The 14,904-nt window shown below is 38.7% G+C and overlaps 1 protein-coding gene across 2 annotated transcripts in view; it reads left to right on the forward strand.

The window, feature by feature from the left end:
- Nucleotides 1–14,904, forward strand: part of VPS13A (vacuolar protein sorting 13 homolog A) — a 4,910,496-nt gene that overhangs the window by 2,780,971 nt on the left and 2,114,621 nt on the right. For both annotated transcript variants that reach the window (XM_044060868.1, XM_044060869.1), the window contains exon 35: nucleotides 2,043–2,202. In XM_044060868.1, the coding sequence (XP_043916803.1) occupies nucleotides 2,043–2,202 (160 nt within the window). The remainder of the gene's footprint in view (nucleotides 1–2,042; nucleotides 2,203–14,904) is intronic.

Raw genomic sequence — 14,904 nt, forward strand, 5'->3', positions numbered from 1 at the left:
GTCCATTATTAGTAATTGTGATTCTCCTAATGTAACATTTAAAATGTCAATCAAGTCTTATATTGTTTACCAGGACTGCTATCCCTGAACAGCTGTCCATCCCCATTGTCCACACCATTTTCCTTCCCCATATCAGTTGAAATGGTTCCCATTGCTTTTCCTTAACATTTATGATGTCCAACGAACACACAATATCTGTTTAATTTTTATGCGTTTCAAGTACAGTAAATTGTCTGTCTCATTCACTGTACTATTAACATTAAAGGATGTTACTGGAAATTTGCCCCTTTCCTTTTTTGAATCCTGCTGACCTGTTAATTTCTTTTTCATTTTACTATGTCTGGAATAGCCTCCAGTTGAAATTTAACCATCAGTAACCTTTCCTTCTTCACAGTCATTCTGTAATGACTAAAGCCTGTTTTCCTTTATAATTCCTTATTCATGTTTTGCATTGCCATCCCCAAGTTACTTTCTTGACCTTCCATTTCTTCTTCCTCTTTCCCATTTCCTCCTAATTTTCTCTTTCTCACTTCTTTCCAGATCTGTATTCTCGTTATGATGTATATTCTCTTATATATTATTTTAAAACTATCATTGTTTGCCCCTCTTCCACACAATCCGTTCACCATTTCCAGTCTTTACCACACCTAGTGCACTTTAAAACTTTTTGCAATATGATATTGTTCCCCACAGTGGTTGCAGCAACAATTATTACATTAATTAATTACATGATTTTTATAGCCGCAAAAAAGATGAGCATAGTAAACATTTCTCCATGTCCTCTCACCAGTGTGTTCACAACACATAGTAAATGCCTCATTTTACATTATTTTCCTTCAGTCTCTCACACAAACTCCCAAGACACAGTCCATAGTTTCCTTCTATCCTGAATCTTTTCTCAGTAAAAATGCATTTGCATAAACCAGAACAATATTTAATGTCCTGTTCAGAAGTAGCATCTGTTCTTAAATTGCAGTAGCACTCTTTCTTGTAGAGCAGGTGCAAACACACAAAAATCCAAAGGATAAATGTTCTTTTCCTTCCACATTAAGCATAAGACTGTTCAGCATTACAGATGTTTAGTTAACTGGCAAAAGTTCTGTTTTCTGAAATGTATAAGGGAATGTACAGAAACTGCTTTAAACCCCAGTTTTAATTATGCTACCCTTTTTTAAAGGAACGCTCACAGTTAGACGTTTTATTTCAACCAGCCTTCTTTCTAAATGTTTCCTCTGTCTCTGAGTACTAATGAATACTGCATAGCTTTGTTCACTTCATAAATGTCTATAGTGAATTGAACATGTTTTTCGCATGCCGTTTCCTCCAGACTTTCATTATTCTCTGCTGCCATCTGTTGGCTATTGCTGGTATTTCATTGTTTCATCTTGCATACATTTTTCCATTGCCTCTGCTCACGGAAACATTTGTCTCACTGGGTTCCTTGTCTGCCATGATTTCCTTTAGGGTTTGTGCAGCAAGTCCACCATCCCATAAGTCCGCTACTTGAATTTCCCTATTCTCATCTACATTGTCCACAGACTGCATATGCTCCTTTGTAGTCTCATTGTCCTCTGACATGACTTGTTCCTTCTCCTTTCTGTCACAGGAGGGAGCTCTACAGTCCCCCTTACCGAAAAAGCAGATGAAATACCCAACTGCTGTGGCCAAATTTCACTTTTGGCAGTTTGGCAGTATAAATACCACATTTGGACTCCCTGAAAAGAGTTTGCTGGTCTGGTGAGGCCACCCTGGTCAGACTTTTTTTTTTTTTTTTAATATTTTGTACTTTGGTGGTGAAGGTAAATGTTTTCACATGTCTTATGAGTGAGGGAGCTTATTTTGGTTCAGTTGTCTTGTCTTGTTTGGTTCAGTAATGTAAAAAGATTACATAAGGTCAGTATCAAGACAATTTCTAAGTATTTTTAAAGTAACAGTATTTTTTGCTTAGACATCCTAGTTCAAAAACCTTTGTTAGTAGTACTTAAAGTAGTAAGTAAAGTAATGAATCAGAACCATTATCTTTGTTTTTTGTGTTTTTAAAGGTCATTCTTAGTCAAGAAGATCTAACTGTTTTGTTGAGGACTTTAAATGAAAATCTTGGGGACAGTTCTGGTGCACCTACTACTCCACCTGCGGGAACAGATCAGGTAGCAAGTGGCTCAAATGACACAGGAGGCAGCAGCACACCTCAGCAACCTGCAGGTATATTTTTTGCTCTAGAGCTAGTGTATGTCACTTATTCAATTCATGCAGTATGCCTCTTGCTAAGTCAACTTTAGTAAATATTCTTATTTTGAAGAATACCCTGCTTTAGGTAACTGTTAGTAATTCTTGATCTGGAGACCCTCTTCAGTATGAATTTTTTGTATTTTGCAGGTTCTCTGATCAGGGGCACCTGTACCAACCAGTGACACATGCTGTGGTATCACATGCTTTTATAAGAGTCTTAGGTGCCCCCTTAATCCACAGTTCTTTTCTTTTGGTTGCATTATTTAGATGTCAGCCTTATTGATCTTTAGTGTTTTCCATGTAATACTGAGTAAAACTAAATTTTTGATCTTCAGGTGAATTTTGACAGCCACATTTCAAATAGGCTAGTTATGATCAGGAACCCAGTCACAATCCTCTGTATTGTCAGTATGCCAAATTATATGAATAATACAATAATTTGCTGTGTTCAGGACTGTTGACATCATACTAAGGAATATTTCACCATTCTTTATGACTTAACTTTCAAGAAGTTTACCTCCTTACATCAGATGGAAATTGTGTGCACTTAAAGTTTTTAAATATACCATGAAACGTGTATTTCCTGGTAGTTTATACTTAGAAACCTCATCTTTTTTTGCATTGGAGAGAATGTATACTCTATTAAATAACCATTTGATCTTTCCTAACACCTGTTTAATGGAGACTGCTTCCACTAGACATCAATACAAGCTTACTGCATATGGCAATTTAGGGTACTGCTCACACTAATAAACAGCATTTGAAATTGTTAACTATATTTCATTAGGTGCCTCCCCAGCAGTGTCACCTAGTGCATGACCCAGCTATAAATTCCTTTCCCCTTCATCACAGAGAAGTAGCCATGTTACCTTGCATTTGCATGTATGTCATTCAGTAAACACAGTGTTAGAATAGAGTCACTGACACTGCCCGTTTTAACAAAAACATTTTTTGAACCTGGTCTTGCATTACTTACTGTTACTGTGGTGCATCTGTCTATTTTTCACGTTTCTCAACACCATCACTCTTCTGAAGCATTAAATCATCCGTGTGTGCTCCAAACCCTTGCTTTAGGCCACCATAAACTTCTCAGCTTCAGGGTCTTGCTCAAGTACACATATCATGAAAAATACAAGGTACACAGTTTTGAACTTATGTTTCTTGCCTTGAAATTCACACATGACCTTGAGAAATGATTGTTGGCACATTGGAAGAGAACAGTCATTTAAAATATATATTATTATACAGACTTTGCCTGGCTTCCAAAGCAAAGTTAAAATTTATTCAAGTACCAGGATTCTAATCACAACATAAGGTTAAGGTTTCCCAGCAACTAAGCAACTAACCCTGATACTGGTTAAGAAATCCAGTATGTTTTTTTTTTTTTTTTTTTTTTTTTTTCAGTACAGATTGACAGCTAGTCCAGGCTTCAAGCTCACCTTTCCTATAATTAACAGAGTTCATTTCTCCATTTTTCTGGGACTACAACCACTCACACATTTGTTATTCTAGCCCTGTTCTTTTCTCAGCTAAAACCAGATATTTACCAGCTTTACTTTCATATTAAAGAATCTCTTCCTCATCACCCAGTTCTTCTGCTAGTGTCAAACTGGCGTTTACAAGGCTGTAGATTTCATCAGCTTCCTTAAATCTAGTAAACAATTTCTCCATAAACTTTCCTAGTTTACCATTGACCTTTTGAATTTCAGCAAGGATTGTCTGTAATGATGCCACCATTGTCTCATTAAAGTTAGATAGCATCCCAACTTTCTTCAACATTCACTGTTGCCATGTCTCACTCCACTACTCTGTTGACTGATACTGTCCTGATTTTGGCAGTCCTTGACCGCATTACCTAATTTTCTTTACACTTTCAACAACTTTCAGCATATAGAACAAATGTCAACCAGGAACCAATCCCAGACACGACCAATATAAAATTCCAAGGAGTCTGGAGCTCAACCACCACAGTACTTTATTGCACAAGCATCACCAACTGGAAATACATCACAATGAAACACCGGTTCTCCACAACTGACCTAGGTTTCGTCAAATGACTTCTTCAGAGTGTGTTGAACCAGTATTTAACCACAATCAATAGTAACTCACTCATTAGAACAATTAACACTTCAAATAAATTGACAACTAATCAATTGTTAAAAACTCCTTGTTAAAAAATGCTTTGTTAAAAACACATAGCTATCACAAAAACTACCCCACCTAAATTAATAACTAATTATTATTGTATTTCTAACCAAATATTACTTGTTTTAAATAACTATGTACATAACATATCGTATTACTATTAAATACATTTATAAAATATTTGTTAAAATGTAAAATATATGTGTATTATTGTTATGGTACTAGTAAATGTATATGTTAAAAGTTTTATTTAATTTGATTATATATCATATATTATGTTGATTAATATTATATGATGTTTTATATTTATGTTTATAGATATGTTTATCCCAGAATGTGTCTTAATCTCAAAAATGGCTTTATAGACACAAACTCATTCAGCCCTGGATATGAGTGTGCATTTAGTTTAAATTGCCATTTAATTTCACAGACGTCTAAATGAAATTCAGTAACTCTACCTTGTGGGTCTTTTTCTAACTGTTGTATAATACAAAACTTAAAATAATGATCATTGTATGTTATAATATGCCTTGCCAAGGCATTTGAAGGTTTTTTATGTTGGATATCCAATATGTGTTCCTTTATTCTTTCTCTGAAACACCTACATGTCTTTCCAACATAAAAGGCGGTGCATGACTGACAAACGGCAATATATACCACATTAACAGAATAGCAATCAAAGTGTCCCATAATGTTAATAGGTATATTATTAATCACCAATTTCTTGCCAGTCGGCATAATATGCCTACACGTCAAACACCTTCCACATTTAAAATTACCTTTAGTCTTGTTACTAATAGCACCATTGTTTAATGTACATGTTTCAAACATCTTTTTCAGTGTTATATCTCTACGAAAAACAAATTTAATTTGACGAATAGCAAAATCTTGAAAATCCTTTAACCTACAAAAAGATTCCCAATTCTTTTCTATAATCTTTCTAACAAATTCAGCATCAGTATTGTAGGTCAAAACAAACAAAAAATTCCCTTTTAATACAAAATCATCACTATTTTGTTCCATTGTGCCACTAAAAAGTTCCACCTTATTTTTAAGGATCGGTTGAATAATGCCTTTATCTCTTTTAAAAAGTATTTCATTCATAATTTCTTCACATAAGATCCTAGGGTAACCCCTATTAAGAAATAGTTGTGCTATAAATTCCAATTCCATTTCGAAATCAGACACTTCACTCACCATGTGGGCCGCCCTCACCATTTGTCCTTTGACAATAGCTCTTTTTTGGTACTTAGGGTGCCAACTATCATAATGAAGATATGAATTGTAAAATGTGGATTTTCTATGTATATTTGAAACCAGGCATCCCTTTTCTTGAACAAATGCTAAACTCACATCCAAATATGCTATTTTGTCTTTTTGTATATTGTAAGTAAATTTTAAAAACCAAGCAGTTTGATTAATATAATCCATGAAGGCCTCTAGTGCTAACCTTTCACCTTGCCAAATTATAAAAATATCGTCCAAAAAACGTGTATAAAATTTAATAAATGGACGGTATTCACTATTGAAAACATAATTGTTCTCCCAAAATGCCATTACATAATTGGCATAAGTGGGGGCACAAGCGGCCCCCATAGCAACACCTGTATTTTGTTTGAAATAACGTTCTTCAAAAAACAAGAAATTATTATGTAAGACCAATTCCATTAATATCACCCAAGTATTTATATCATCCTGATCAAACTTCCCTGTGGCATACAGTTGTTCTCCCAACCATGTTAAACCAACACCATGGGGAATAGATGTAAATAAATTGACTACATCAATCGTCACAAAGTAACAATTCTCTTGAAAATCAACTTTCTTTACTCTCTCCAAAAAATGCCAAGAGTCTTTGGTAATATAAGAAAAGCTTTTTAACCCTGGCTTCATTTTGTTGTCCACATATTTGCTTATAAATGCCACCTTACTTCTTTTTCCGTCAACTATTGGTCTGAACTGAACATTATCAAGGCCTTTATGGATTTTAGGTATCCCAAATATTCCACTGACCAAAGGAAAATTGTTATTCATATATTCAAAGTCAGTTTCACTAATGTTACCCTGAAATAGCATATCTTCTAACATCAAATCTATCTTTTGATAGGCTGTATTAATTTCATGTTTACTGACCTCAATATAGTTGTCTTCATTAAGCATATTAAACATTTCAGACACATAATCACATTTATCCACTATGACCACTCCGTTGCCCTTATCGGGCTTCATAATGCGAATTGTTTTGATATTACATAGAAATTCTATATTCTTAATGTCATTTTGTGTCATGTTACAAAAATGACTATGTTTTTTATTTTGAAAGAAATCCCTAATGTCAAATTCACACATATTTTCAAATATTTCAGTGATTTTAATGTAAGGTGGATTAAATATACTAGGCCTGTGCAATTGAATGATATCATTTCTATTGTCACTAAAACCAAAATGAGCTGCCAGATTTAACTTACGAACAAAAAGTTTAAGATCAAACATAATGTCTACTATGTTAGCATTTCTACAAGGTACAAAGTTAAAACCTTTAGATAATGTTTCAACATGTTTTGTGTCAAGAACCAAACTAGAATAATTATATAATTTATAATCTTTGGCTTTGTTACATATAATCTTAGGTTTACTTATGGGGCCCAACTCAGGTGTAATAACATTAGAACAAAACAATGGTGAATTATTTACACTCACATTATGACTACCTATTGTCATTGAGTCTGTAAATATCAATTCCTTTGGTCTCATACAGGAATCAGTATCAGTGACACTATTAAAATGAAAACTACATCCACGTAATAAATTACAGCCATACATGAAATCATTATGTGTATCCAAACCTATGAAATTACCCTGATTACTATTATTCAATTCCATAATGCTGTGTGTAATCATATTTAACAAAATATCAGTATCGTGTATATTGGATGCATAACAAACTACGTCGTTCCCAATGTCAGTTTGAGGATGATAGAATTCGTTAAAACTAGAGTTTCCATTATTACTATAATCACATGCATTGATGCAATCAAAACCTTCTAGCCACAGTAAAAATTCACTCAAACTGTCATCCGTATTATTGACATTAGGAATAACTGGCACTAACGCATGTTCGTTAATAGTATTATAAGACTTGTTAGTTGATACAAAGACAGTTTCCTCATGTGTTGAAAACGTTTCATATAAATCCGCTGGACGTTCAGAATAATTATCATCATTTGTGATGTATTTCCAGTTGGTGACGCTTGTGCAATAAAGTACTGTGGTGGTTGAGCTCCAGACTCCTTGGAATTTTATATAGAACAAATGTGCTACCATTTAAACATCAATGAAAAAAAAAAAACATTTTTATAGTCCTTTACTGCAACTGATCATGGGAACAACCAGAGAAGGGGACTTTCACCCTGAAATAGCATGAGCGCCTTCAGATACCATCCTGGTGTTTGTTATTGGAGCGTTTCCATTTTTATTTCTTGGACTTCCTGAATTTATCTGCGGTAGTAGCTCAGCATCCACAGTCATTAGAAGTGCAGCCATTTCTGTTTTGTTACAATGTGCAGCATTACATGAGTTACAGAAAATGCCATCATTTTAACACAGTAACTAAAATAGATTATTTTGAGAAGCTAAAGCTTTAGCTGGAGGCATGCAGCTTGACAGTTGTGTACTGCCCAGTGTAGGGATCAACAGGACTGTTACTCCTGTGAAGCCAGATAAGCAGCAAAGAATAATAAGGATAAGGAACATGAGGCCAGACTCTAAGAGACTACATCATCTGCTGAATCGTGTATGGCTCTAGTAGCTTCCTGACCCTCAGATGTTGTGCTTTTCCTATGTATTTAGTTGTGTAACCCCTTCTTGTCTCATGGGTTGTTGTGTGCTTGATTAGAGTGTCATACTGTGGCCACCCCATCTTTGGTATGGTACTCAAGGAGCAGGGACCACCTCCTCCTCTCTTGCTTGTTTTTACAATTGTGGCTTCTTGGCCATCTTACACATAGCAGGCTATTTTCTCTGTATACATTTCTGAGATAACATTTGACTCGTGAGGTGTACTGCTTTTGTCTCCCATGGCAAGATTGGATCAGGCTTCCTTAGTAGCCTTTCATGGTTGCTAAGCATTCATTTGTCAGTACTATGGTGTTAAGCCCCCCTGAACTCTGTAATACTGGTTAGGAGATGACTAGTGGTTGTAAAGTGTGTGTGTTCTTTTCCGCAACTTATTTTGATGATTATGATAAGCTTGGACAGGCCTGTTGCTCCCCAGCGCCATCTGCTATACTTTTTCACCCATGCTGTAGAGATGGTTATCCCCTCAGACATGCAGTCAGCACGGGTCTATATTATATTTTCTTCGAACATATAATCATCGACACCTAAAGAGTGAATGCTGTAAAGTGCGAACAGCCACGTCTGCAAATTTTTTCCTTGAGAAAGAATGCATTTCTTAGAACATATAATCATCGACACCTAAAGAGTGAACGCGCTGAAGTGCGAACAGCCACATCTGCAAATTTTTTCCTTGGGAAAAAGATTCAGTTGGCTGTTATTGGGAACTGATTGCCCTTTTCCCCAACGTAGAGCCATTTCAGAGTTGGTATTTTTAGTTGGGGGGTGTGGGGGGCATGGGGGGGTGAAGCCCCGGATTAGGGTTTTGAAGTTTGTGTTTTTTGTGTATGACCCCATGAATCTCTTTGAGCATATAATATAGACCCATCAGCAAATTGCCTGTACCACTTGTATTCAAGTAAAACAGTTCTACCTCACTGAAATTTAGCTGTTGGAGACCATTGCTAGTGGAGTCTGAGGAGACAAGTCCCTTTCTCTTTGACAGGTAAGCACGTTTTACTGTCATCCTAGAAGACTACCTCTGGCGAGGTTTTGGGACTTGTATGAGGTTCTCATGGACTGGGCTTTTCTTCCTTGTTCCTTTCCCTAGAAAATGCTTTTTTTTAAACATTTTAAGTTATTGCTTACGACATAGGCATGCATATGTTAATTGAAACCATAATGCCGTATTCATGCATTATGCATATATATATATTTTAAACAGTTATTCAGGCCAACATATTACATACATTACTCCGTTCCTGCCTTCCCTTAAACCTCAGTACTCCTCCTTAACATTATTCTACATGTGTTTATGTTCAACAAACATAGTGCCTTACAGACATAAGAGGTAGTAGTGCCCTGCTACCCTCCTCCTGCCAGTCTGTCAAAGCGCAGAACTCCTCCCATTACCTGTCTCTGAGTGTGAAGAAGCAATCATCTGGCAGGACCAGGACAGCCCTTCACCCTCAGACAGGAACCTTTGATGTTCTTCGTGTTTCACTGTTGCAGTCATTACATTTAAGGTAATCTGCTGGCAGGTTGCCCTCACTCGGTCTGATTAACAAAGTCTTGGGTCCTGTGTCGGTTGCTGTCCCTTCTTCCATGATGTCAGGGGTATAAAACATGCAGCCGACACCATTACATCAGTCTTTCTTGCCGCCCGGTGCACGAAGCAGAAGCAGTTCGCAAGTGCCGGTCGGCTGACTCCTGAAATTTTCGTTTTCGAGTTTCAGAACCAAAGTCTTCAACTAAAAGCTAAGTACCCCCTTTGGGGAAACTTTTTCTTGCTCCTTACCGATGTCAGTAAAAGTTAATAATTGTATTACTTGTGTGAAGCAAATACCTCATAAGGATTTTCATTTGTACTGTATTCCTTGCTTAGGCCCTGACCATGACGTACCTTGCTGTCGGTTTTGTGCTTTATTTAATCAGCGCACTATCCATCGTCGGTATATTTTTGCTGCTAAATATTTCGGTTCTCGCTTTAATTATCCAGAAATGACGTCGGTTAGCCATCCGACTTCTGGAATACTGGAAATATGCAAAGAAAAAGACAGAGACAAGCCGTTGAGGTCCAAAACTGCCGACGACACTTCTCCTAAGTCAGTCGCCAGTTCGCCGGTACTCAGTGAGGTGCTTTTGCAGTCCCTGATACCTGCTACTTCTGATTCGCAGGCCTCTGCTGAGACCAATTTGGAGTCCGGTATGCCGTGAGATGCTTCATCTATGGAACCCTCGGATGTCTCTACCTTGGATATGTCCGGAGCCGCTGTGCAGGCACCAGCTTCTGAGGGTGTATTCAGGCCTACAGATTTGTATATTAAACCGACACCACCTTCAATATTAAGGTCAAAATCTTGATCTATGTCTAAAAAACTGACGCCCAGGCCACATGTTCAGGCCCCTATGCCTAAAAAACAAGTGATCAAAATGGCTGAAGATTTATTTACTCTAATCAGGGGTAGTCAGCAACCCCCACCCCTTTTAAGAGGCCTAGGGCTGAATTTGACTACGACTCTTCTGAACAGGACTCTGTTTCTCCTGACTCCTCTAATGAACAGGATTTGTCCATACCTACTTATGAGGACTCTGATGCAGAGGATTCCATTCCTTCTGCTTCTCCCCCTGAGGATTTTTCTTTTGTGGAATCTTTACATATCTTATGGGAGCATTTCCACTGGGAAAGTCAGGATTTTTCTGAATCCAGAAAGAGGCTTAGGGATTTCCTCCTTCTTCCTCAGCGTAGGCCTTTGGCTATACCTCCTGTACTAGACATTGTTGATGATGTGTTTTCAGAATCCAGTATGGCCCCTGATTCCCTGCCTCCGGCCCCTTGTAAGCCAGACAGATACTACAGGGTTCCTGACTCCCACAAATTCCTTTTCAAAAATCCTGTTGCTGACCCTGAAACAATTTCTCAGGGGCCCAAGGGCATTAAGGCTTCTACTGCTAAAAATCCTACCCCTTCTGATAGAGACTACAGGACCCTGGATAGATGGGGTGAAAAGGTTTATACGTCTGCAGCCTTGGCAATCAGGGCTTTAAACTGTCAATTCCATATGCTAAAATATCAACAGCATATCATGGGACTGCTTAAACAGAAAATTATGTTGATTTCTGACTGTGTGGAAAATAAGGATTTACAGGATTTATTGCATTCAGCTGAACAAGTTGAAAACATACTTTGTAATGTGGTTTTGATTCTTTTGAGGCCTCTTGCAGTGCTGCTGTTACTGGGTCTGTGCTTAGAAGGCATGCTTGGCTTAAGAAGCAATCTCTGCCTGATCATGTTAAAACAAAATTGTTGGAGGCTCCTTTGCAGCAGGACCATCTGTTTGGCAATAAGGCTGTAGAAGTTTTAAAAAATATGGAAGATAAAGCAAAATCTATGCAAACTGTGAAAGATTTCTTACAAGTACAACCTCCAAGATTGAGTAGGCACTGGCCTACTAAGAACTGGTCCTTTCCAGTTCCGTCGAGAGCCACTCAAGTCAAACCCAGACATTCCAAAGGCTCCATGTTTCATCACAAGAGACTTTCAGAACAAAACAATCTGGTGCCTCCTCTTCCAAATCTGGAAATAACAAGACACCTCCCTATGGTAAACAGTCTCTATGACTTCCCTTTACAATTACCAAGCACTTACCTCTTAGCCGCCCCTTTGGGGGGAAAACTGGCTCTTCTTGCAAAAAACTGGCAACTTATAACCCAGGACAAATGGGTTTTAAATATAGTGTCCCAGGGATACAGATTTCATTTCCACACGTTGCCAACTCCAAACGGATGACCAGATCTGCCCCCAAATCAGTGGGTAGAGACTCAGAAACAAGTACTTTCCCTCCTAAACATGGGGGCAATTCAACTAGTACCAGAAGAGGAAAAGGGACAAGGTTTCTATTCCAGACTTTTCCTGGTACACAAAAAAGACAAATCATGGCGTCCAATTCTGGACCTGTCTACGCTGAACACATTTCTGGACATTCCAAAATTCAAGATGCTGACTCTTCACCAGTTACTTCCTATGCTAGGCAAAGATGCCTGGTTGGCAACTCTAGATTTAAAAGAGGCTTACCTGCATATCCCAATCAGGAAATCTTGCAGAAGATACCTCCGCTTCAAAGCAGGCTACTTACATGATCAGTTCTCTGCACTGCCCTTTGGCTTATCTACTGCGCCCAGGGTATTTACAAAGTGCCTGGCTCCAGTAATTGCATTTTGCAGGCAAAGAAATATTCAGATATATCCATACCTGGACGATTGTCTAATTCAGGCAAAAAGCAAGGCCATTCTTCTAAAACATCTGGCATTTGTAAAATGGGTTCTAACTTGTCTAGGGTACGAAAATAAATCACAACTGGTACCCTCTCAAAAAATTACATTCCTGGGTGCAAGCTCTAGTACAACTGCCCAGATGGCTTTCCTTACGCCAGAAAAGCAACTTCATTTGGTGACTTACTTCAAACAGGTGGCAACAGAAACCCAGCTATCTGCAAGACAAATACTGCAATCCTTGGGGTTCATGGCCTCCTGCATTCTTCTAATTCCATATGCAAGACTGCATATGAGGAAACTTCAGTGGTACTTAAAAAGTTTATGGAGTCAACATTGTCACAGCTTGGAAACAATGATTCCTATCATTCCTTGTCTGCAACTAGAGTTCCTATGGTGGGCAGAGGCCTGCCCCCAAAACAAGGGACTGCCATTCACACCACCCCCTGCCACCCAAACCCTAACTACAGACGCATCAGACTATGCATGGGGGACTCATCTGGCAGGGAAGTGCATTCAGGGAAAATGGAGCCCAAATCAAATGCACCTTCATATCAATCAAAAAGAAATGCTAGCTGTACAGAATGCTCTGACAGCCTTCAAGGACTACCTTCATCCAGGACAACTAATGGTAAAGACGGACAACACCACAGTTATGTGGTACATAAACAAGCAGAGGGGTACACATTCCTACCCCCTCTGCAGACTAGCCATGGCATTGTGGAACACGGCCTTTACCTATCCAATACAACTGCAAGCTGAATTCCTGCCAGGAAAGCTGAATATTTTGGGAGACGAATTAAGCACATATCTCATGGACCCACATGAATGGAAACTGGAACCACGGATTTTCAACATGTTGACACGCAAATGGGGAGCCCAGAAATAGATCTTTTTGCCTCGCCCCAGAACCACCAGTTGGACAAATTTTACACAAGAACTCCTCACAAAAAAGCCTGGAAAGTGGATGCTCTGTCTTTCATCTGGGAATAACAATCACTCTATGCCTTTCCCCCTCTGCCTCTGCTCTCCAAAGTTCTACTAAAAGTCAAACAGGGCAAACCAAAAATGATTTTGATTGCTCCAGACTGGCCTCGCCAACACTGGTACCCACTACTACGCAGTCTGTCACAAATTTCTCCATGGCACCTGCCTCAAACAACTTTCTTACTGTCTCAGCAACAACTGAATTCTGCACCCTCAGCTCCAAACATTGAATCTTGCAGCTTGGCTAATCACTTAAATTCCCCCTTGGCAAACCTGTGATGGATGTCATTTTGGAGGCGAGAAGACCTAGTACTAGAAAATCTTAATGCTATCAAATGGAAAAGATTCTGTGCCTGGAGTCAATCTCAAGGGATAAGCACAGCAGTGCCCAGTTTACGTCAGATTTTGCAATACTCAACTGAGATGCTTCACAAGGGACTGTCTTTTTCTTCCATAAAAGTCCATGCCTCAGCCATTTCAGCTCATTACAACATAGAACCCCCTCCTCTTCTCTCATCCTCTGCTAAAGCAGTATCTCAGAGGGGCCAAAAACTTGGGGCCACCCAGGAGAGCTCCATCCCCTGCCTGGGACCTTAACTTTGTATTGGAGAAACTCACTCTCCCTCCTTTCGAGCCAGCTGCTACTGCAGACTTAACATTTCTTTCCTGGAAAACAGCCTTCCTTTTAGCAATCACTTTGGCTAGAAGGATTTCTGAATTACAGGCCCTTATGGCAGTGGAGCCTTTCATCATCTTTCATGCGGACAGGGTGTCACTCAGGACCAACCCATCCTTCATGCCCAAGGTGGTATCCAGTATGGCTCTTAATTAGTCCATTCATTTGCCAACTTTTTTTCCCAATCCACAGAACAAGGGGAGCGGATTCTGCATTCATTGGATGTACACAGACAACTTAGATTTTACTTGGACATGACTAAATCTCGAAGAAAATATGAACAACTGCTGGTAGCATTTGCTGCAAGGGCAGAGGGAAAGGCTATTTCAAAGCAAACCATTTCCAAATGGATAAGCCATTGTATTAATTTCTGCTATAAGCACCATGGGAAACCTTTCCCCCAGGGGATCAGATCTCATTCCACCAGGGCTGCATCTACTTCTACAGCCTTTCTCAGAGGTGTTCCTACCAGGGATATCCTAGAAGCTGCTACCTGGTGTTAAGTTCATACTTTCACCAAGCATTCTAATTTACCAATTTTCTCTAAATCCAGAGCTGGCTTTGCCACTGCTGTTTTGCAGGGCCTTATAGCCGGTCGTAATGCTGGATAAATCCATCCTCCCAACCGTAGTTTTGGGAATCTACCCAAATGTAATGACTGTAACAGTGAAACACGAAGAACATAGTACAGTTGTGTACACTTACCATAAATGTAGATGGTTCGAGTGTATTCACTGTTGCAGTCCTGGTTACCCTCCCTC

This window comes from Protopterus annectens, chromosome 2.part0 (assembly GCF_019279795.1).
Source record: "Protopterus annectens isolate FY-2018-M chromosome 2.part0, PAN1.0, whole genome shotgun sequence".
Classification (NCBI taxonomy): Eukaryota; Metazoa; Chordata; order Ceratodontiformes; family Protopteridae; genus Protopterus; species Protopterus annectens.